Genomic DNA, 23,503 nt, shown 5'->3' on the forward strand with positions numbered 1-23,503 from the left:
ACCAAGAGGAAAACCCCACCCCCACCCGGAAGCCGTAACGCAGTAAATTGTCCGTGAAGTTGATGTTCTTTCTGGCGGTTTTGACATTTGAAATGGTGGCGATTTGACAATGTACTGTCAGATCCACTGCACATCAGCCTGGTTGATTAATCTGAAGTGACTGAGCGTCCGTCAGTGCAGATGTGGCAGACGGAGACGTCTGGACCGCGACTGCAATAAACACTTTGTTTCAGCTCGCCAAAAGAGACGGATGGAGAGCTTTGCTGGCAGTGATACTGCAGATAGCTGTGCTGGAGTTTGGAGCTAAGCTGGTCAAAGCTTTTCATGCTTCCCTCCACAACATGTCGTTTGCCATCAGGACGTAATTAATAATTAAGAAATGCAGCCGAGAGCGTGTCAGTGGAGCCGCGTTACCCGCTCGCGAGTCCCGCCTGAGATGCAGTTGAGAATGTCAGCCCGAAAGCCATAAGCACACTTGGAGTTTGAGTATCCACTAGACATTCTAGCAGATGAAGTTTCGAAACTAGCGCTAGTGCCTCTCGCCGACCCCTGAGTAGTTTGAGCAGCTTAAATGACTCCTGGAGACGTCTCTCTGGCCTCTGCAGCACTGTAACTCTAGAGCTTCGTTGTCTCGCTCCATCTCACCTTGGAGACCTCCTGCCCAATTATACAGCTGACCTGGGTTTGATGACATAACCTCTTCAGGTGGGGGGGCGCTTGCCTGGTGGGGTGGCCTGCAGCCTGTCAGGCAGTGTCAGCCTTGCATGCTAAGCAGACACTTCCCAGAGCAGGTCCCAGCGGCCCAGAGCAGGCCAGCCTCTCGCTTCACTCTGACCTCACTTTTTCATTCTCTGTCCAGGCCTGCCATCAAATGCCATTCGCAGGTGAGTTGCACTGAGACCGTAAAGCGAGTTTATTTAAGCCACCTTCACGGGTTCTGAAGGTAATGTCAGTCATTTTATAATTCAGTGGCAAAAAGCAGTTTTCTTTACTGCTTTTTTTAGCAGCTCATTCCGTTACACAGATGCAGAAGTCATAACGGTGATGATTTTCATTCTGAACATGTGTACGATGATCCCAGAATTCACCTTTAAATTCTAACCTTGACCTTGGATTGATCTCTTTCATAATCCTACATCTGTATTAGACTTTGTGTAAATGTGGGAGTGTGCGACTGTAGTGCCTCAAAGCAGCTCGCAAGCACGCAAGAAAGGGAAGCTGAGCTCCGAGCTGAGACTGCTGCGCAAAGCAGACCCTAAGAACAAGCGGCAGTTTAGTGACAGGTCTGGGGTAGCTTATGGACAGGTCTGGGGTAGCTTATGGACAGGTCTGGGGTAGCTTATGGACAGGTCTGGGGTAGTTTAGTGACAGGTCTGGGGTAGCTTATGGACAGGTCTGGGGTAGCTTACGGACAGGTCTGGGGTAGTTTAGTGACAGGTCTGGGGTAGCTTATGGACAGGTCTGGGGTAGCTTATGGACAGGTCTGGGGTAGTTTAGTGACAGGTCTGGGGTAGCTTATGGACAGGTCTGGGGTAGTTTATGGACAGGTCTGGGGTAGCTTATGGACAGGTCTGGGGTAGTTTAGTGACAGGTCTGGGGTAGCTTATGGACAGGTCTGGGGTAGTTTAGTGACAGGTCTGGGGTAGCTTATGGACAGTTCTGCATTGTCACCTTAAAGAGGATCTAGAAAATTGTGGTTGCCCAGAGTTTGTGCCAGTGGTAAAGGCTACGTGCAAAACGTGAGCATGACTTGTAAGTTTCTGATTACATAACATATAATATTTTGTTTATATATAAAATGATGTAGATACAATGTATGTTCTAAGATATTCTTATATAAATGACAAATTCACACTTGTTTCTTAAAATAATACTTTTTAATATTACTTATTATCATAAAGATATATTTACACACTTTACAGAAATAGAAAATAAAAACACAAAGCTACGCATGAAAGGAAAAAATCAAATCAAATCAAATAAGTACTCCAAGAGCTAAAGCTTAGCTTTTATAAATTAGAAACCAAAGGTTCAAATCTGTACACAGTATTTCAACCATTTCTGATACATTTGTTTTATTCATTTATTTATTCATGTATTTTTGCCCAGTTTAACATCAAAACAGAGACAGAGACTGTACACTTGGTCTGGCGAGTTCTGGGAGCACACACCTCGCACAGGAGATACGAGGGTTAATACCTTGTCTTTACAGTGTTTACCGCACAACCTTGCAATACTGCTGCTAGGCCAGGGCCGTCTGGGGGCCGTCTGGGGGCCGTGCCGGTATCCTCAGGCTACTGAAGAAGAGTTGGTGGGCATGTGTATGAAGGGATGTGTTAGAACCACACTGAGCTTTCGCCAGTACGGGTGGAGTCTCGAGCCCCTCACCCAGAGGGTGATTGATTGGTCAATTCATGGGCATGTGTGATTATATGGGGTCGATTTTCAGTTACGTGATCCTCCAGATACAGCACTGCACATGCACACTGACAGGCTTGTCACAAGCAAGCATTCAAATGTGTTGCGTGTCGGTCATTTTCTGTTGCCTGTCTTGATCAAGCATCAGACCGACGATGGTTAAAACTCGATAATGACTAGGAGAGTAGGGGAAAAAAAAGCAATCACGAGTCCAGTACAAAAGAAAACGCCCGTCAAAGCAAACTGTTGTGTACTGCCAACACTCTTTGCAATTTCTCTCAGTTATCTGAAACTCAGGCCTTAGGGACTGAAGATTCTACGTTTCACCTGCCATGGCTGTCTTCTCATCATACACACCTCCACCCACTCACGCAATCCCAGGTATACATGCACAGCTCTTTATCAAGCTGAACCCCAAACTGAGGAGCTCTGGGAACCAACCAATCAGAACATGCTCAAGCTACCCAGGCGCATCATGATTCAACAGAAAAGCGCGAATTAGGCAAAAACACAGGAGGGAGTGGAGAGGTTGCACCGGACTGAGCTTTGCTGGAGGGACCACGCAGAGAACAGGCTCTCGCTCTCAGACTGGAATTATTGGTCTCCAGTTTCGGGTCCGATACTGGACACGGTTGTTCTGTTTTGTTTTGGTTGTTTTACCACAGACTTCATTAACGTGCTGTGCTGATCCAGACTATGTGCTACGCCAGGTAGTGGAGGAAAATGTCCACTGCATGTTATGTAGCAGAATAATTCTCTATCCTTTTTTAAATTTTTTTATTTTTTTGTAGTACGACCACACGCATACACACACACACACACACGAATAAAATACAGCTTTCCACACTGTATTCAAAAGTAAGCTTTGGACAACCAGCTAGACAAGAATCAGTCAATAAAACTGTCACGATACACTGGAAAACCATCACATGCCAAGAGACGCGTGTTCAGGGGTCACTTTTCCCCACGGCGTAATGGAAGTGGCAGAGAGGTTCTGGCACAGAGCCAAGGGACTGGTCAGGACCTCTGCTGTGACAGGCCTTGCACGACGGCGTGTTTGTCTTCGGACGTGTGATCCAACAGATAGCCATCACTGAGGGGGCTGTGTAGCAGTGATGGGGATATATTTATCTATCTATCTATCTATTCGTTTATTTATTACAGATTCAAGGTCTGAATTGTGCTGCAATGCTGCTTTTTTTCAGCAGTCCTTGCACGGGCATCTCAGCTGGTGCAGATGGTGAAAACACCATCAGGAGGAGTACTGACGTTACTCTGCACCTCCGACAGCAGCTTCCCACACACAAAATAGTGATTCGAACCCTGGCGGTTTGATCCCTTCAGCTGTATCTCGACAGATCCGGCATCACAGATGGGAAACTAGCTCATCTCTTCGGAATTCTGCCCTGCTAACGCATCAGAGCTGTCTCATTCCGATGGTGCATTAATGAAATCTACATCTCTGTCTGACAGGATACTAAAGGATAATGATGAGACTGGAATTATTAGTATTCACAGAATCCTCAGATTTGATACGTCTTTAATCAAGGTGGGCTTGGCTGTGTGTTTCAGCGCTGCCTCTCATTATTAAGAGTTCCAATGTCACAGGGAGAAATGTCTCAGTGGTGAGCGTTAAAATGCCAATCTGGCTGTCGGACCGAGCATCGCGATCCCGAACATAGGAAACAGTCTCATAAGATCCGAAATGTCTCCGCATTACAGCTGCAGTAAGATTTACAGAAAGGAAGGGAAACAGCAAGCACAATGGAAAGATGCACGGTGGGGATATCTGCTCACTGGGTTACCGTGGTTACCTCACTGGGTTACCGTGGTTACCTCATTGGTTTACCGTGGTGTACGGAGCATTACGCAGGTGGAGGGTCTTGGGCCCAGCTCACTTTGAGTGAGGTCCCTCTGAAATATATCAGCAGTGGGATTTACTGACCAGAGCATTCAAAGCAATGGCCACCTGTGCTGCAGGGAACCAGTGTTAAGACACAGAAGGACAGTGGCATACAATTATTGATTTATTTATATTTATTTATTCATATATATGTATGTATACTGTACTTTGCATGTCTGTGTATTTTTATGTTTCTGTTTTTCTTAAATAAATGCACAAAATATAGACCATTCCAATACAAGATTCGCTAACAGCACCCTGAGAAAAATAACTCAAAGATAACAAAAATAAAATAAAAAAGGTCATAAGGTCTGGTATGATGTAAAATAAAGGCATGTTGTTGTCAATCAAAGTTATCGAGGGGGCCCACCCAGCCTTCAGCTAACCAATCAGAGACGAGCACTGGAAATGGGGATTTCAGAAGTATTTCGGTCTTATTTCTTTAAACTATCCTCTTTGCTACCGTTGCCTTTCTGCAACTAACGGCGAGATGCAAACTTCTTGGCAAGGTGTGTCGAGACTCAGAATAAGAAGTAACATGCCTTTCTCGGTTGTGGTCTCCCGGGAGCGACATTTAGCAGATTCAGGATTTGGCACTTCATTAAAAGGAGAGCTGGTCTGCTGCACCAGGTAACAGTCGTGTGTGGACTCGGGGAGAAAGGCGGGGCTCGGGACAGACGATCACACACAGCTTAGCGGAGAAGGGGGATCCCGTGAAGCGACCCCCGGCGTGTCTACTGGGTAATGCTTTGCCAGCTCTGAGTGGCACAGTCTTAAGAAGCATTCCGGATGCATTCCGGATGTAAATGCATGTTGAAATGAAAGCAATCCATATGCCATAGATTTCTGTTTACTTTTGACCTGATCATATTCTTTTAATGCAAAGTGGCATAAAAAAAAGTCAGAGGTACTTATATAATCAGCAGTGGTAACTAAATAACATTGACACAAAAAATGACAAGCTGCTTATTTCAAAAGACATTCTCCTTAGTGTTGCAATAGACATATGAAAAAAAATAAAAAATAAAATAAACGGAAATGTCACATTTGTTATGTTGTAGAAGTGGCTGGCCTGGCTAGGAGGAGCGGTGAAGTGTTGAATCATGCTTTCACCTTCAGATTCCCGTCACATTCTCTCATTACCATCACCCTCAGCAGACGTCGCCACAACACAGCAATGGAACAAAGAACAGCCGTCACCTTTACACGGCGGGGACTGGGATTATCACGCCTCCGCTGAGAACGCAGCGCTTTCCAAGACCCTCCGTGGGCCGGGTTCCCTGGCGCTCGCACGTCATGCAAAGCGTGGCAATGAAAGAGCTCTAAAAAGCGTATGAGGGGAAAACCACAGCAGGAGAGGGAGATAGAGAGAGCGAGAGATGGACAGACAGAGAGACAGAATCTGGTAGTTCGGGCTCGATATCCCACCCCACCCCACCCTTCTTCAGAGAGCTGAGAGTGAGGCTTGTCCTGGTATTTGGTGGGCAGAAGTGCTGCTTCAACCAGCAGGTGCTATGGACATCACTCTTCAGGCCAGGCTGACAAGGGCCCCGTCTTGCCAGGCCCCCCCAAGGTAAAGGAAGAGCGTCGAAATCAGAACCGAGGGGGAGGGCGTCCTAAGTATTGCCTGCAGGAAAAGAAGACAAAACGTGGTCATAAGTTGGTGATTGATGTAAACACGCTTCTATTATGTTACTGGATGTTTGCACGGGGCAGTAAAGCAAAAACACCAGTGGCTTAATGTGTCTTGACTTGTTTAAAGGGTTCAGAGCCACAAATACAATCAATTATATTGACAATTAAAAGCATCACATGGTGTTATCCAAAGGAAGCCGCATGCACGGCACATTGAAGCCCCCCCATTACGTAGTCAGCTGACACATGATTCTTTTGCAGAACGTTACATCGGGGTTGTCCCTGAGTCAGTCGGAATCTGTGCTGTAATCTTCTCCGTTTGTCTTTTATCTTTATCTTCTGTGCCCACACTGCTGATAAGGATTTGAACAGACGAGCCTCTCAACCATCTTTCTTCAAAAAACAACGGCATCTTTGGGTGGATAAGAGGCGTTTTCTGATGTACCTGAGCATTCTTTTGTCATTGCGTAGCCAGAGAGGAGATCGCAGTCTCAGGGTTTTTATTTGTGAATCGTCACTGAATCACATCTGTTGTCTTCTGTGATTTCACCTCCACATTCTTCTTTTGCTCGTCCAACTAAATCAAGCGCACAAAACTATGTACAGTTTTCTAGGGGAAAAAAAGTGTCACAAGGTCTCCATTTAATCTGGGTTGTTTTGTTTTGCTTTTGGCACTACAAGCAGGCCCGATCTGCCCTCTGCCCAGACCTGTTCTGTATGGCTGCATGTTCAGGGCCTTCACAGGACAGGTTTCCTCTTTCAGGACTCGGACAGATGTTGCGGTGCCTGGATTTTCTGAACGCCGCCAAGGTTTCAGCCCCGTATAGAAAACATGCACACACTAGTTCCTGTGAGACAACGCGGTCTTCGGTCTGGCTGGCCAGCTGAGACAGGTTAAGGGACGTACGTCTCTCTGTTTCTCCTTCCAGCAAACAGGTGAGCAGCTCGGTCCAATTGCCACTTATACATAAAATAGTACAAAGACTGACCCATTTAGCGTTGACTCCAAAAAAAATGTCTCTATTCAACTTCAAACTGTTTCTCCACCCACTTGGCAAGAACAAGGTCTTGTTCCAACTGTTTCCATGTTTCTCATCAGCAGCAACAAGGGGAAAAAATATGAGTGAACACAACGGGAGGGGGTGCAGGGGCACCTTTCAAGTTGAAGTGCCTCTGGTTTGGTCTCATTCAGTCGGCTGCTGGCTGTTCTCAGACCTCGAGGAGGGTTCCTTCTGCCGCTCAGACGGTCTGATGAAGTGCGAGGCTGCAGTTCCCACCCAGCTGAGAGCGTAACTTTACATTAGCCAGGCGCAGTTCAGACGCTTGGCACGATCCACAGGCTGACTTACTGCACATGTAATATTTCCTCTTCCCCAGGGAAACGCATGGGGGAAATTATTAGTCGTACAGGATCACAGTATTTTATCAGGAGAGTGACAAACTACAAATGGACCTCATCAGCGTGGCATACGAACTCTAGTGAACACTGGCTGTTGTGCTCTGTGAGTATGGCTACTGCCCTTGCACATGGCTGCATTACCCAGCTCCGTCTGTCGGGACCTGGGGGATAAAACCGCTGAATGGGTGAACTCTGAACCCTGAGGAGGCTCGCAAGGAGCCAAAGACGTGGGTGACTGGAAAAAACGTCTCCGCTGAAGTGCTGTCAGTGCGGACTCCGCATTGAGAGTCACTGAGCCGTTTCCCTTTAATAGAGCTACACGACTTCCTGCAGATTCCCTTATTGTGCCTTGGTATTCCGAACCTCAAGACAAGCACTGACTCCACAGCTCAGCCAAAGAATGGCTTCCTTTTATTGGCCAGGCGAGGCATTGAGCTCCCTGGAGCGCCGCACTGTCCGCGGCGTAGGCGACCACACCGGGGCCCTGCGTTTTGTCTTCCACTCTACGCTGTCAGTTGTGCATTATCCCTCGGATCACAGGAGACAGTGAGGAGACACAGTGGGGCAGCAGATTCCCACACAAAATCTGACCACAACAAAAGCAATCTATAATTCTCCATAGATGATAAAAGTGCGAAAGACCATGGAGAGCGAGGTACACAGTCTTGTGTGTCATCACGTTCATCTCTCTTCTCTTCCTCCAGGAGTGATTCATTAGACCATAAAGGGTTGAGTCGTCCGTGTCTGCCAGTCAGTTTATAGCAGGATTCTCTATGCTGCGTTACGGCCTTGGCACCTCCGGCCGGGGTATTGTACCCTGCTGGGCTTGCCCTGCACACTGTGTGTGTGTGTGTGTGTGTGTACGCGAGAGAGAGAGTGGAATATGTGAATGAGCTCTGAGCTATTTCATAAGCCATCTTTTTCCTTGAAATCATTTTGAAGCGTCCTTCACACTCAATATAAACATGTCCAAGGGCTGTACTTTGTTTGAACATATGGCCGTGTTTCCTCAGTAAATGACAGGAATCCTTAGAGATCATTTCAGTAAGAGCTGGAAGGTCCGTTTTCTCAGCCTTTAAAATTAAAGGCCAGTCCCTCAAACCAAGACACCCAGATATCAAACCCAGGCATAAAATGAAAGACAAGGAAACAGAGGAGAAACGGACCTCCAGTAAGTGCTGTTTTTGCTAAGTGGCTTTAACTGGCATTATCAGAATGAAGGAAACATCAGTCAGACAGACTTTCTTAGGGAATATTTATGTGGGCTTCACTGACATACTGACTTATTGACTTATTTATTATGTTTTGGCTTGGCGGTACTGCAGAGCTACTGGAAATAAATGGACCTGGAGCAGTCAGCAGTCTGAAGTCCAGTCATCGAACAAGGTCGCCATTTCCTTTTTTCCTGGGTAGACCATTATCTCCGATTAATGGGAATAACAGAGAAGGGCAGAAAGGAAGCATTTGTTCCAGTTTCACTCTCCTCATGTTACACACGCTTTCCCAAACCGCCTCCATGTGCAGCAGTTGTGCAAAGAGAGAGTGAAAGGTGAAGAGAACCACTCCATTCAGGGAAGAAAATCAAAACAATGCCTTCTGGTTCTCGTTTATCCAAAGGTATGAGATAGAATACTAGATGCTGGGACTTTACTATGACTCTTTAAATATAACTGCTAATTCTAAAACAAAGAACAAACCAATTTGATTGAACTAAAAGTGCCACGGAGGGCAGAGTGCTTTTCTACATCGGAAGTGTTCGTGACACTCAAAGTAGTAACAGCGTCGTGCATTGTGGGAAACGTAGTGTCAGACTGACCTTGCTCTAGAACGGCATGGGCCCCTTGTGGGACAGACGGGGTCGTGGGCGTCTCCTCCTCCAGCCGGCGGGTCTTTGGTTCCGGCCGGCTCGGGCAGGGCTCTGCCGTGCAGGGGCCCGCATGCTGTTCACCTCCTCCAGTTCCTTGCTGTGCTCTGTGGATGCCACAGGAGCTGCGTGCAGAGACGAAGCACATTCAGGGATCTGCACTACAGCAGTCAGACACTCCATTAACGCTCTGGGCTCACCAGTGAGCTACCGTGCAAGGTACTATGACCTAGTCTGGTGCGCCAAGTTAGAAGACACTGAAACTGTAAGTCCAGTTATTAGAGACTGAAACTGTAACTCCAGTTGGTTGAGACTGAAACTGTAAGTCCAGTTATTAGAGACTGAAACTGTAACTCCAGTTGGTTGAGACTGAAACTGTAAGTCCAGTTATTAGAGACTGAAACTGTAACTCCAGTTGGTTGAGACTGAAACTGTAAGTCCAGTTATTAGAGACTGAAACTGTAAGTCCAGTTATTAGAGACTGAAACTGTAACTCCAGTTGGTTGAGACTGAAACTGTAACTCCAGTTGGTTGAGACTGAAACTGTAAGTCCAGTTATTAGAGACTGAAACTGTAAGTCCAGTTATTAGAGACTGAAACTGTAACTCCCCTGCAGTTCACTCCCTTGGAAATGTAAACTCCAAAGGTGCCTTTCAGTCATGTGTTTCAAAATGTCACTAGAGTGGAACCCAAATGCACAGAGATCGTATATAACAATGGAATATTTGCTTCTAATCAATCATGTAACTACAGAACCTACAGCACCCTGCCCAATACTAAACCTTTCAGGCATTTGCCAAGTAGATTAATTTCACTCAATTTCATCCTGAAATTGTACCACATCCAACTTTCCTCAGGGAGCCCAAAACATCTGCAAATTTTGATTAAACTCTCACACATTGTTGAAACTCCTTAAAGCACCGACTGCTTTACTCTAAAAACAATGAGGAACAGTTTGTGTGTGTTGTTTGCATGCGTGTGCAGGCATGCACACACACACGCATGCACATGCAGCCCCTTGAATTATCCAGATGTTTGAAGCCATCTCTCAATATGGTGGTTTAGATCTCGTAAGCCTGCTTTACACTCGAGTGTGATCGCCCTGACCTTTCACCTCTGAAGGAAATCAAAGTAGCCCTCCAGGGTGTTGAGGCTCTTGTTCAACCGCTGATATCCAATGGTTCCTCTTGGTTGCACTACAGAGTTCCGCGTGTTACCGACATTCAACAAATTAATGAAAACTGTGCAGCAGATTTATTGTATGTCTGAACTCAGCCAGACGAGAAGCTCATAAAACCCGGCTCAGTTAAGAATCCATCATGTTTCTCATTGCAGATTCTCTTTTTACGCCACATTGTATACGATCCCTTAAGGAGCTCTCTGTCATTTTCTCACACTCTTTGTAAATTCCTCTCCTTCCCTCTCGTCTCCCAGCTTTAACCTTTACATCTGTCTCTGTCAGAACCTCCATCCCCAGTCTTCTCAGCTAGCAGCGCACCTTCCAGGGAGAACGCGGCCAATGACCTACTCTTAAAGCAAACAGAGTCCCCATTAAGCTTTTCCTGTCAGGAACTTGAATGACACTCACGCTGGATCAACACATTCCAGACATCTCCCCATGGAGGGACAGACAACCTTTATTAGGAATCTTTCACCGGACTAATGTACTGTGAGGCACAGTCCAATTGTTCAGGACCCAAAGTAGCGCCTACAAAACAAACAGCAGCTATATTATAAATGTGTGCATATACACTCGCATACGCAGCTTATCGCTTTAATGGTATTTAAAGTGCTTAAAGAAATATAATGGTGTGGTCTCCTGAAACATGGGCTTTTGTTGGGTTGGAAACTGAGACGTTGACACTTGAGCTAATTAATAACCTTAGCTAATGTCAGGACTGTTGGTAGTGGGCTTTGCGTTAAGTGTTCTCAAAAATTCTGTCTCTTGTCAGTGATAACAGGGGCTGCTGATCCTTGAGCAGAAGGAAAACATACGGGCTGTCAGCGCCAAAACCAATTACACTTTTTATTTGTGGCCCAGAACGAAAAGACATTGCTGGTAAAGTGCTACATCACACCACTGGCACGTTCATTCCTGCTCAGGAGCCTAGGACACGCTGTTGGGACTAAATCACTGGGAAGGCTGTACATTTGATGGGATTTAACCATTCCTAGTCTATATTCTTCAAATTCCTGACAAGGTCCTATTGAGCTGAGATTCATTTGAATCACAGTAGGTCTCCATGTCTACTGCATCATTAAAATAGTGGGGGAGGGGTTAATCCTGGCTTTATTAACAGAACGAGTGAGTGACGTTTGCACGTTCTGTCTGCATTCAGTTCATTTCTTGCTGTGAGTGAGTGAGTGGGGTAGAGGTGGCCATGTTGTAAAAGGGCTCCATGTGTAATCATAAGTGCTGACAGAATATCTCCCTCTCCCCGTGCACCACCAAAGAAGTCTCAGGAGCAGCAGAGCGGAACAACTCAGGAACCTTAGTCGCACTGCGCGTGCCGGCGCAGCTGTCGCTCAAACCCTGCGTATCCTGGCAACACGACAGCAGCGGCCGCACTGGACTCCAAGGGAGCGACCGTCCGGTACCGATCCGGCCAGGAGGCCGTAATGGCGGGTGGACGGGTCCATGTTCTCCTCCCGTGCTGTGTGTCGTAACCCTGCTCCGTTAGTGAGACCATTTAGATGTTCCTTGCCATTGCCAGCTTCTGGGATGCACATCTGAGTCTGGTCCCTGAGGAGCGTATAGAAAGCCTCTAAAATTAAAACCTCTGCTAGCCAAATGAACGCCGATTATGAATTAACTCTTAACACCTGCAGGAAACTTGCTCAGACGGATGCACTAAATGTTGAGGGGGAAGCCTATTTTAAGCGCGCAAAATCACTGCCATTGACTACTGCGTTTGGCTTGCGCTCAAACCACATGGCCTTTTATAGAGCTCTGGGGGATGTTACATCATCTTGTGCTCCATTATGGATGCAAAGTGACATGGGCAATAGATTGTGCACACCGATATAATAATTCCTCGACCCAACCCTCACGCACAAACTCCACGGAGCAATAACGTTTGGTCTCGTTACTGCACTGTAAACGACATTGCTGATAAGGTGTCTCCTCACAGTTAAGCGGTTGCCCTTCAGGTGTTGAGGTATGTTTTGTGTTAAGACGTATGTAATAAGACACCCCCACGTGCGGGTTTGTATTGTTCCCCAAAACCCCTTTGGTTCTACTGTCTAGTAACACCCCCCATTATAGTTTTGCTACTCGGTAGCTCAGTGGTGAAGGTACTGAACTAGTAATCAGAAGGTTGCTGGTTCAAGTCCCACCACTGCCAGGTTGCCACTGTTGGGCCCCTGAGCGAGACCCTTAACCCTCAATTACTCAAGTTGTGTTCTGTCATGATTATAAAAGCCACAGCTAAATACTGTTGAATGTAAATGTTGTGCTAAATCTTAGCTCTGTCCCATACAGAAGACTTCCTAAAACTGGGAGGGGACGCCTGAGATTCACAGTGTCCCTGTGACTGTCCTTAATGCAGCTTTGATACACTGCCATTCCCAAAAATGCACACCACTGAAAAAAGACTCCAATCAATAAAAATGACAGCCCTGCAATGACTGGCAGGACCATGCTAGAGATGTGGTCTGTTTTTGAAGAGGCCAGATGGATTTAATCTTAGCCACTACACCAGGAAGTGAGAGATTGCGCAAAGCTGTGCCAGGTGAAGAGTGCACAGCGTTTGCGTACATGGAGATCCATCACATGGCATTTTCCCCGAGCTCGACCCTGATACTCACCCTGGTCTCAGTCACGTGAAGGTAATAGAGGATCAGTGTGCTATGTAATTGGATTGTCTCTGTTTGAGCGCTGAAAGCGACTCGCTTGGTTTCTTTATGAAACCGGCTACAGGGATATCGATTTATTGTGCGCCTGTACTCTGCTGTTTTATTTCCTTTGTTTTGTTCTTTCCTTCTAAGCTTTCATTAAGACACATAATTAGTCTGGCAGAGTACGTCCCAGTGCTCTGCTATTTACTGGTTTTTCTGTTACTGCCCTGTCACATAAATACAGATGCATCCAGGAGTGAATGGGGACATTATATATGCATAAATATTGACTAAAACTATAAGGGCCTTTTTCACAGGTCCATATTAAGCCGCGTTTCGATTGTATGTCAGCACTGGCGCTGAAATATAGTCTGAGGCTATGCATAACTCACATCTGGGGAAAATGGTACAATTTAAACCGGTAATGAGGTGCCGCCTCAACACCTAACGACAAGCAAGACCCGCAAGACTTGCGATCACAGCACAACCACACAAGTGCCTGGAGTAAGTCACCAGGATCTCCCAAAACATTTCTTGTCGTAGAATTACTGTCCATTAAAAACAGCCTGAAACAACGCTTTACGTTGGATGCTTGAAAAGTACCTGTAAGGGGATTTTGTAGCACCAAACCTAACAGCTTCTACAGGGAAAACTGTCAGGGCAGGTATGAGCCAGTCCTCTAGTTCTCTGTTTTCATTCAAGAAATCATGAGTCTTTGGACAGTGTGCACGGGCATTTTGAATCCGAACGTCACGCGTCGGCCGAGATGCAAGTCCTATGCCGTATGCTGCTAGTTTGCTGTACTTGCATTATTTCTGACTCCATCACTTGAGGAGTGTTTGTGTTGCTGAGGGTGCGCATGCGCGTGCGTGTGTGTGTAAGACAGAGCAAGCACAGGGGTTGGATCCCTGTGGGTGTATAACCATAGCTGGCAGTGTGTGTGTGTGTGTGTGACGTCAGAGGCGTGATACCCAGGCTCTCAGCGGACCTTCATTCATTAAAATGAGAGAGAGAGAGAGAGAGAGAAACCTATAGCTTTTCTCTTCCAGATGCCTTTATTCCACACTAGCTGCACTGTGTTTTTGCGTTCCTCATGTAGCCATGCCAAGCTCGGTGACATGAAGCCCGTCAAACCCATCCTCCACTTAGTCATGGTGGATTACGGCCCTTGTATCCTCAATGGGACACACGTGTTAAGAGAAAGCACACGAAAGCTTAGACAGCAGACACAGCGGCTACGGGGTCTTACATGGTGTAATGGTGTACCAGTGCACCCAGTGTGCCCCTTGTGCACTGCTTATGACAAATAGATGAAGGTGAGGAAGACTCCAGCGTTCCCTGAGCAGCTCGTGGATCATGCCTCCCCGCCTCCAGTCCCATTCCCATTTCGGAGCATTCCGCTTCCTGAAGTGCTGGAGTTACCATGCTGCTTATCGCATGCCCACCAGCGGCACACCGCCTTGGCAGAAACCGGTACCAATCTCGAGGAGGCTTTCAGCCCGCGTTACCATGGCAGCGGCCGTGAAAGGCGCTCAGTCAGAACCAGAAAGAACGATGGGGTCAGTCAGAGTGGATTGGGTATCCAGGTTTCATGAATTTCGCCATTCCACACCCTAAATCCCTGATAGGCGTCCGCCGGGCAGGGCAGTGCCACCTGCTGCCCTGGCCACACACTGCTGCCCACCATTGTTTTGGTGGCATTTGGAGAGCGCCAGGGCTGTTTGGTATGCAGCGTGGTGCCACCATGATGGCGGCAGGCGTAGCAGGGGAAGTGAAGGCCAGCTTTGTTCATGGCACAGAGTGGCTGCACACAAAAAACCCCAAAAACCCCTGCTGCCCCCTGCTCCCATCGCTGGGGCTGGATGAGCTGTGCTTCGTCAGGAAAACCAGGGGAGGAAGACGAAGGAGAAGGGGGAAAAAAGAGACCCACAAGGGGCTTTTGCCGTTTGCGAGCGTATTTAGTATTTTGACCCAGCTCTCTGATCTCGGCGGGCGCATCGCAGACGAGCTGCACGTGACACAAATTAGGGCAGCGCTTTAATGACAAGTTGAGATTTGGCCCAGTTTCGAGTGATCACAAAGCCGCGGGTTCAAAGCGCCGAGGGCACCCGCCGCCTGGCATGCTAATGAAGCTCAGAGAGAGAGAGAGAGATGCCCTGAAGTAGCAGGGGTGAATCAGTGGCTAGAGGTTACCACAGGTCAGGTCTTCTGAAATCACAGAGCCCATCATGCAAAGCATCGTAATTGAGAATTTTTTTTCAAATTGGCTCCCAGGCCGTGCATTATACTTCCTCAAAGAGGATTTGCCCCAGGAGGGGCAGGTGAGAGGCAGTTTAGCTCCGAGAGCTGCATATGACGGTTCTCAGGAGCAGGTTCACGCTGACGCTCGGGACACCGGTAATGGGGGGGAGGGGCACTCTGGCGCTTTGCTGTGGGGGGGCTTTCCCCAAGCAGAAACGCTCCAGAAGGGAAGCCCTGCGCTCGAGCCATCTCGGATCAGGCCCTGGGTCGGATGCACTGACCCGACCAAGTGAAGCTGATGTGGAAAACGTCAGCGCTGCAGGAGGTTGGGAGACTTTTTGCTGAATGCGTACTCTTTGTTGCCTGAATGTTCCCTTTCTAAATAAAACAACAAATCTCCCTCTGCCAGTGGACGGCGGGATATTCCCAGTTCCCAGTGATTTTCCCTGATTCTCACAGTTTGTGTTTGGGAGTCAGTAGCATTCTTTGGGCTCTGCTAGCTTGTGTAGCTATGTTAAAGAATGTGTGTGTGTGTGTGTGTGTGTCACACAGCACTGCTTGGCTATCCAGGGAGTAAACAGTTTGGCCTAACTAAATATATGTTTATAGGTTCCACTTACTTTTGAGACAGTTTTGAACCACAAACGTACCCCACTCCTCCCCCACCCCATTAGGGAATGAGGTTTTCCTTGTGGGATTAGTAGTAACAGCTGGGATAGAGCATGCATGCAAACATAACGGAATTCCAAACTTTGGGCTCCTTCCAGGTTAATTGTAAGCTGAATCTCTGTCACCTACATATATATATAGACATGTCTATTACCACAGACAAAACCTGTGTGCTCACAAAGATTACCATTATGGGAACCTTTAGTAACCAGGGACATGGACGGCCTCCAGTGGAAGCCCAGGGATCTGACGTTAGTTAGTAAAGATGCCAGCTAGCACACACCTACCAAAGACAGTCAGTTCCGTGGTGTACATCGGTATAACTCTCCAAACTCCTACACGCCTCTGACAATGTCTGCGTTCAGCCATTCTCATTAAAACCTTCTCACACCAGCGTCTCTCCAATACAGGGACAGAGCCCTTAAATCCTGCCCGGACACAGCGGTATTCACCGTACGGCTCGACTACACGCTGACTCTCCGGGTTTCCTGCCTGGTCACATCCACGGCGGAATGTTGCTCGGAATCTGGGAGGCAATATCGGTGAGGTTCTTGACACTTTCTCACCGTAAATAAGACATATTTATCACACAAACATAAACTACTCTAGCAGCGTGCCTTGCTGTTCATGAAAGCCCCGCCCACAGTCATATGATCGGCAGCCACTGTAAACATTAAGGTTAGTGCTCAAATCAGGAGCCTTAAATCAGGCCAACATCAGGACCAGATGGAAGGACTCGCCGTGGGGGCATCTGGCAGAGGGGTGAGAGGGTTTGGGTGATGCACTAGCAGCGCCTGGCGGATGCCAGAGTGAGGCGGGACACCACAGACAGATCTGCAAGGGAAGAGAGGAAGGGTGGAGACGTCCACCTGCGTTGGGAAAGCTGGAATCTTTTCCTGCCTGTCGGAGAGCTTACAAGGCCCCGGCTGCAGTCCCAAGGTAATATTCTGCTCTGCTTCCCCAGTACCCAGCATCCTCTACCCTTCCTCCACGGCTGTGGTGAACTCAAGGTGAACTCATTTACACAACAATCTCCAAACAGCATCACGCTGGTATGTGGAGAACACGCCAAAAGCTGAGCTGTCCCCAGGCCACTGGGGTGCCTTCCTCATGGTTTAACTCCACGACCTCACATAGTGAATTATGACACAGCACAGCAGTTCATCCCCCCAGCGATGGTTTACAGCCGTGTTCCTTAGAAGGTTTAGGTCTATGTGTGCATAGGTGTCATATATTTCCTTTTTCCTGCAGCCTTGTAGAAAGTCTATGCGTTTACTTCACAAGCGCCGACGCCAAGCGGCTAGGATGGCGAAGCGTGTCTGTGAGGTGCTTGTTTTCCTGTTTGTTTTGATTAAATGGGGCACGTCAGCTGCTCCAGGGATCCCTGCAGGACAGGGCTCCTAAAAATATCAGAACCTTGAGCTGGGTGCATTTCTTCTTCCTAATTTGCATAAAGGTACAGTTTGGTTTTAGCTTCAGACCATGAAAACAGATGGTACTGCACAGTGTCTGCTGCAACAGAGCCTTACCCAGACCACACAGAAGAGACGTCCAGGCTATCCAGTTATGAGTCACTGACCTTGTGCATGCACGCATTAGTGCGTGTGTTTGTGTGCGACAGAGAGAGAGAGAGGGAGAGAGAGAAAAACTATAACGTCAAGTGCATGCATGTGTGAGGCAAAGAGACTGGAAATGTGCCAAAAACAACCCTGTGCCTCAAATGGCCACTGAACGATTCTCCGTAATCCTGTATTAACCTTTGTGTAGCCGGCCTCTCCTTCACGCTCGATATCGTCACGTTATAGGCGGACATATGGAGAAGTTTGTGTTTGTGTGCTGTGTGTGTTATTTCTGCGGTCATGACTGCAGGCCCTTTACGTCAGCGGAGTGGAGTTACGATGGAAGGATTTCTGCATGTGGCTAACGTAGAGCCACTAACGTTGTTTCACCAAGCACCTTGTCTTCAGCACCTGTTGTTCCGAACGGGAGGCGTCGCGTGCCCGTGGACTAATGAGGCCCCTGCGTGATTGTCGCTGACAGAGGACAACAGGTGACGCGGCAGGAAGCCGCATCAGAGTTTACTACCGTGTAACGGCGCCGCTGATGGCCCGTGTGGGATCGGCGCGGTGCACGAGGCCACTTGGGCTCATAGCGCATCGGGGATCTTAAGCCTCACGTCCTCCACCTGCTCCTCTGTGACGGAGCTGAGGAAGATGAACCGGGCAGCTAAAATTACACATCTCCGGAGCTTTGTGCTCGCGTGCGTGATCGCGCGCACGTGTGCATGCTTCGACCCCGTAGTTTTTCCTCTCCGCTCCACCACGCGCGGTCAGGAATTCTTCCTTTTGCTCCCGCGACTGAAAGATGACACTTTGATATCGTGTGCAGTGATGACAGATACAAGCGGCTGGGCTCATTCTGTAACGTGGCGTGTTTACATACCAGCCTCAGGAACAGCGAGACTGGAAGACAGATTGCTTTCAGAATGAATTATGGATGGGCCGGCGCAGAGACGCTTGGCCCTTTGTATGGAAAGCCCATTACAAGGTGAGCTTGACGGACGATGAGATGAGACACGCAAGGTCACCAGCCGATCTGCAGGTGCCCCAGAGCCTCCACCTGGACTACAACCGCGTAAACGCCCATGCCTGTTGCACCATCACTTCTCGTCCACGTCCCCACCCTGTATCTGCCTTAGAGAGTCGCACACACACATCTCTGTGCCTCTTCCTTTATATCTCGACTGAAATAGCTCACAATTTCCAGCAAACTCTCAGTCAGCTGTGGAACGTGTTCGTCTAGAGATGAAAGGATTCACACCCGCTGCCTACACACCGAGGTGCTCACAAAACGCCTTCCCCATGGCAGCGATCTTCCCAGGCTCCAGGCACAATCCCCCCCCAGCCATCCATCCCTCCCTCCTCCCTGCGTCCCTGCCGACGCCTGCTTCCACAGCACTCCGCATGGCTCTACAGGCAGCCCCGGGGTCGGGTGGCGTCACGGCAACGGAAGGTTGGGTTGGTGCATGGCCCAAAGGGTCGGACAGCTTCTCACACACACACACACACACACACACACACACACACAGAGGGGAAGTGAAAACAATACTGACCGTAATGCAGGGTAATTGTTTCCCATTTACTCATGAAGAGACAAATATAGCAGTGCACCCATAAAGGCAACGCCACGCTTGGTGGCAGCTTGGTCCAGCCTGGAGCTTCTAGCCAGCCTCCACCATACACAGTCTTGCCTCGTTCTCACACACACCTCACGCATGCTTCCCGGCAGTGCTTAACTGATTGCTGTCAGTCTTTGGAGAAATTCAAGGCATTTTCACAAGGACCAGTGTTGTTGTTTTAACACCAGACTGCTACCTGCATCGCAGCTGCAGACTGGGGACCAGTCACCTGACTCGAGCTCCCTCTCACAGCTAATGTCTGACATGCAGTAATGCTGTTACTACAGATCATCTACCCATCAGGAGATTAACATTAGCGCGTTATTATATGGAATTAAATGCACATTAATGGGTCTTAAATGCTCATTTTCGTTCACGCTACGTTGGTGACTTCATGAGCACCTGTAACTCGGCAGAGTCCAAATTGCAGTGCGAGGGCTATTGTTTTCAAAATAGAATAATCCACGCTGAATACACTTTAGCCGCACACAGCAGTCCTGAGAGAAGACATCCGGGACAAATAAACTGCACAACAATCTCTCCGCTACAACACTCAGGAATATCACCACATTGTGTAAGCATGCGTCGTACGTTCGCACGGACGCTGTTCTCAGCACCAGCGCAACGCCGCGTGACACGAAGAAATAACCCTCCCCGTGGCCCGACACTTCGGTCATCTCATGTTCTGACCCCCAGCTCTCCTCCGCGAGCAGACCACGCGGGCACCACAGCTCTGACCCGAGGAAGCCACAGCGATGTCACGCGAACCTCTGCAGTGCAGCACAGCGCCCGGCGCGAGCCGAGGCTTGCGCTGTCCGCAGCCGCAGAGAGCGAGCCCCGCTGGGGGGGAGTGATCAGCTACAGATGCCTGTACCCACGCCCGGAGCTAACAGGGAGAGAGAGAGAAATAGAGAGAGAGAGAGAGAGAGAGAGAGAGAGCGAGCGAGAGAGAGAGAGAGAGAGAGAGAGAGAGAGAGGAAAAAAGACAAGCATGCGGAGGCTTGAGGCAGGAGCTTACCAGCACGAGCTGAACACAGCAGAGACAGCAGCAGCACGACCGCCAACGTCAGAATCTTCACATTCATTTCTGCTCTCCCCTCCGTCTCTCCGCTAGTCGCGAGCTGATATACTGTAGTGGTGTGTGTGTGTGTGAGTGTGTGTGTGTGTGTGTGTGTGTGAGTGTGTGTGCGTGCGTGTGTGTGTGTGTGTGTGTGTGTGTGTGTGTCTCTGCGTGTGCGTGTGTGTGAGAGTGTTGAAGGGAGGGGGACGGAGAGTGGGTGAGCGAGAGAGAGAGAGACTGTTTGCTGCTCGGTGTATGTGCGCGCGTGTGTGAGAATGGAGCGGTGGGTGAGCGTGTCCGCGCGTGCGTGCGCGCGCGTGTGTGTGTGTGTGTCTCCCACAGAGACGCGTGTTTTCTTTCCCCTCTTCTCCTCCTTGGAGAACAGCAAAGCTGTAGCTCGTGCCAGATTCAGCCGTGCTGGGATTTAGCAGAACGTCGGCTCGCTGCGGCTCCTCGCGTGGGGCACGCTTGTGTCTCATAACGAGCGCGCTCGCTCACGTGCCTTATGTAGCACCACTCTGAGGGTCAAGAACAGGGGCCTCCCCCGCCCACTGCCCCTAATACCCCTCCCACTGATGCGGGTGGGGGGGGGGGGGTTAGGGGTGAGAGAGAGCTTGGCTATTCAGCTTTAGAGTTATAATTAAACCCGCGCTCTTGTGCAAACGTGTTTGAACAACTAAAAAACCTGCAAACACAGAGCAGTCCAGCATTGCACGCAGAGAACAGAAAACGCATTCTCATCTTTCACGTCTGTAGGAATGAAATTATCCACCAGTGGTATGAAGCACGAACCTTGTCCCGCACGACTGACATTTTACTGTCCACTGTCTCACACACGGGGAGTCACACAGCAGGCTCATCCCTGCTGGACGTCCGGCTCCTGGATCGACCTCAGGCTATATTAGCAAAATTATATGAAAAGACTCAAAACAGTGACATATTTACTTCTCTTTGATTGGGTGCAGTTTAGGAGACTTGTGACAATTGCAAAGACATTTTGAAACTTGTGGAAATTGCAAAGACATTTTGAATAAACGTTATGGTAGTTTTTTTCCCCTTTTTATCTTCTAAATGTTTGAATGCGAAAGTAATATAAAATGAAGCCACTAAAGCAGCCACTAAATTAAAGCCACTAAAATAATCTCTGCTTCTCTTCATTTGAAGGTCTTTTCATTTGTACTGTAGGTTTAGGAAAATGAAAACGACTCTTTCCCACACCGCTGCTTTCACAGTGTTGCTTTGAACTGAAAGCGTTCTGATCACGTGACTGCCAAAGCCATGTTCACACATTAAGCACCTGAAATGCTTATGGTAAAGCCAGCAGGCTGTAAGTCTGTGCAGGTTTAACTGCTGAGTCCTGAATCTCTGCAAATGTTCTCCCAAGAGAGTCTGTTAAATGATCAGATCCTGATGTATCTTCTATTCCGTTACAACTCCATATATTCAAATATATAGGATGTTATTCTCACTACTCTCAATACAAGACATGGATTATACTTTTATAATAAAAATTCATAATACTGTATTGTACAGACATACACATTCTGCAGACAATAAAACACTCTAAATGCACTGTGTGTGAATTCAGTGAAGCCTACGAAACAATGAGGTAAACATCTGCGTAAACAGAAATGCATGATGGATGGCTTGCATTTGTCCGGCAAACCACATCTTTAGGAATCTTTGCAAAAGTCACATTGCTGCCTTAAACCCAGAGGTCCGCATGCCCACAGGCATTTTGTTCCGAGCGCCCTGCCCTGGGGTAAATAAGCCACTGACATCCTCTTCAAGCTCACCAACACATACACACACCTTCCATTTTTAACAGCCACTCGAGGCCGTCACCTCTGGTAGCGGAGTTCTCTCCCCCTGCAAGAGAGCCAGGCCCAGGGTGAACATTCTTATCTCTCGTGTTCTTTTCTTGGACACCAGATCCTTCGACAGTGAACACTGAGCAGTTGAGACTGCAATCTACGCAGCTCCACATGTGCATGACGGGACTTTGAGTGGCACTATGAATCTGACCTACTGTGTACAGTGGGGCTCATAAGTAATTGGACAGGGCCCCAGTTCTTGTTGTTTTGACTCTGAATTTAAGCACACTGGATTTGAGTGGAGAACAGTGGTACACTGGATCATACGAAGTTCTAATTTTCTCCTTAATTCACATTGTTTTGATTTAATTTGTTTGTTTGTTTTTTACCTAATCTGTCCAGTAAACCTTTACAGTTTTTTTTAACCTAATCTGTCCAGTAAACTTGATGGGGTTTTTTTGTCTTTGCCTTGATTACCATCAGCAACAGCAGTGAGAAATGTAACCTCTTAGTCCTCATGCTCATGACTATGCACACAAAGGCCTGGAGATCCTACACAGTTCACCCAAAGTACCCAGAAATACTCTCAAATTAAAGCTTGTTATTAGTCATTTTATCATTTCAAATCCAGCTCCCTTTAATACAGAACCAAAATATCAAATAGCAAACTTGCTGTCCAGATACTTACAGACTGCATTAGATGGGTAATTAAAAAGATGACTGAAATGAATTTGAACTTCACAGCCCAGGTGCAGATCTTTGGTGAGTGGTTGAGTGGAGCTGGGCAATGAATCACTCAAGTCTGTAAAGTCATAAGCATTTGTGACACCAACGTCCCGGAAAGTCCAAACGTTTGTGCCATGTTGCTTTTTAAACCTTCTACCATTGTTGGAACATTGCTAAGCACCTTCCAGATGGTGGAGTGCTTCGTGTGCTTGGTAAATTCTTCACACGGATTGCTTTAAATTCCGGAATTCCTGCAGCATTTCTCCACGGGCACTTAATTGGAAGACCATCTTAGGCATGTGGGTCTCGTGGACCCGGCCCGAGCTGGTTTTCAGAGCTTCTTACCTGCTGCAGGAAGCACGTGCTTGTTTACAGGAAGCACTTTTATGTTTACAGGAAGCCTTTTCAATAAAGGAATGTCATTTGTGCTGACGACACCACACGTGAGATGCCATCGCAGTTGAATCAAATAAACATATGATATGGCCATTTATTATTAGCTTGTACACATCTGCCCCACATGCCACACACACACACACACACACACACACACACACACACACACACACACACACACACACACACACACACAAAGACACACACATTCATCTGATTGCAGTGTGGGTCCTGACAAACAAAAGGTGAGTCCTTCTGGAGTAATGTTTATGTGATATCAACCAAAGGGGAATGCTCAACAGGTGGTCTTTTGTCCAAGATCTAAAAATAGGTTTCTTGTCTGACAAAATGTTTACCTCATTA

The 23,503-nt window shown here is 47.9% G+C and overlaps 1 protein-coding gene across 1 annotated transcript; it reads right to left on the reverse strand.

Moving 5' to 3' along the window:
• Positions 1–2,073: 2,073 nt before the first annotated feature.
• Positions 2,074–20,657, reverse strand: apln (apelin). Its single transcript, XM_027018583.2, has 3 exons — positions 20,163–20,657; positions 9,172–9,344; positions 2,074–5,948 (listed from the first exon to the last, which is right to left on the reverse strand). The coding sequence occupies exons 1-2, from the start codon at positions 20,227–20,229 to the stop codon at positions 9,178–9,180; spliced, it is 234 nt and encodes a 77-aa protein (XP_026874384.1). The 5' UTR covers positions 20,230–20,657; the 3' UTR covers positions 2,074–5,948; positions 9,172–9,177.
• Positions 20,658–23,503: the final 2,846 nt, after the last annotated feature.

The sequence above is a fragment of the Electrophorus electricus genome, chromosome 12 (genome assembly GCF_013358815.1).
Source record: "Electrophorus electricus isolate fEleEle1 chromosome 12, fEleEle1.pri, whole genome shotgun sequence".
NCBI lineage: Eukaryota > Metazoa > Chordata > Actinopteri > Gymnotiformes > Gymnotidae > Electrophorus > Electrophorus electricus.

Bases quoted from the DNA above. Each gene is read 5' to 3' on its own strand.
- apln (XM_027018583.2), bottom strand. From the start codon at position 20,229: ATGAATGTGAAGATTCTGACGTTGGCGGTCGTGCTGCTGCTGTCTCTG. The intron at 9,345-20,162 runs GTAAGCTCCTGC...CTCTGCACGCAG, and splicing joins GCTGTGTTCAGCTCGTGCTG to CTCCTGTGGCATCCACAGAG.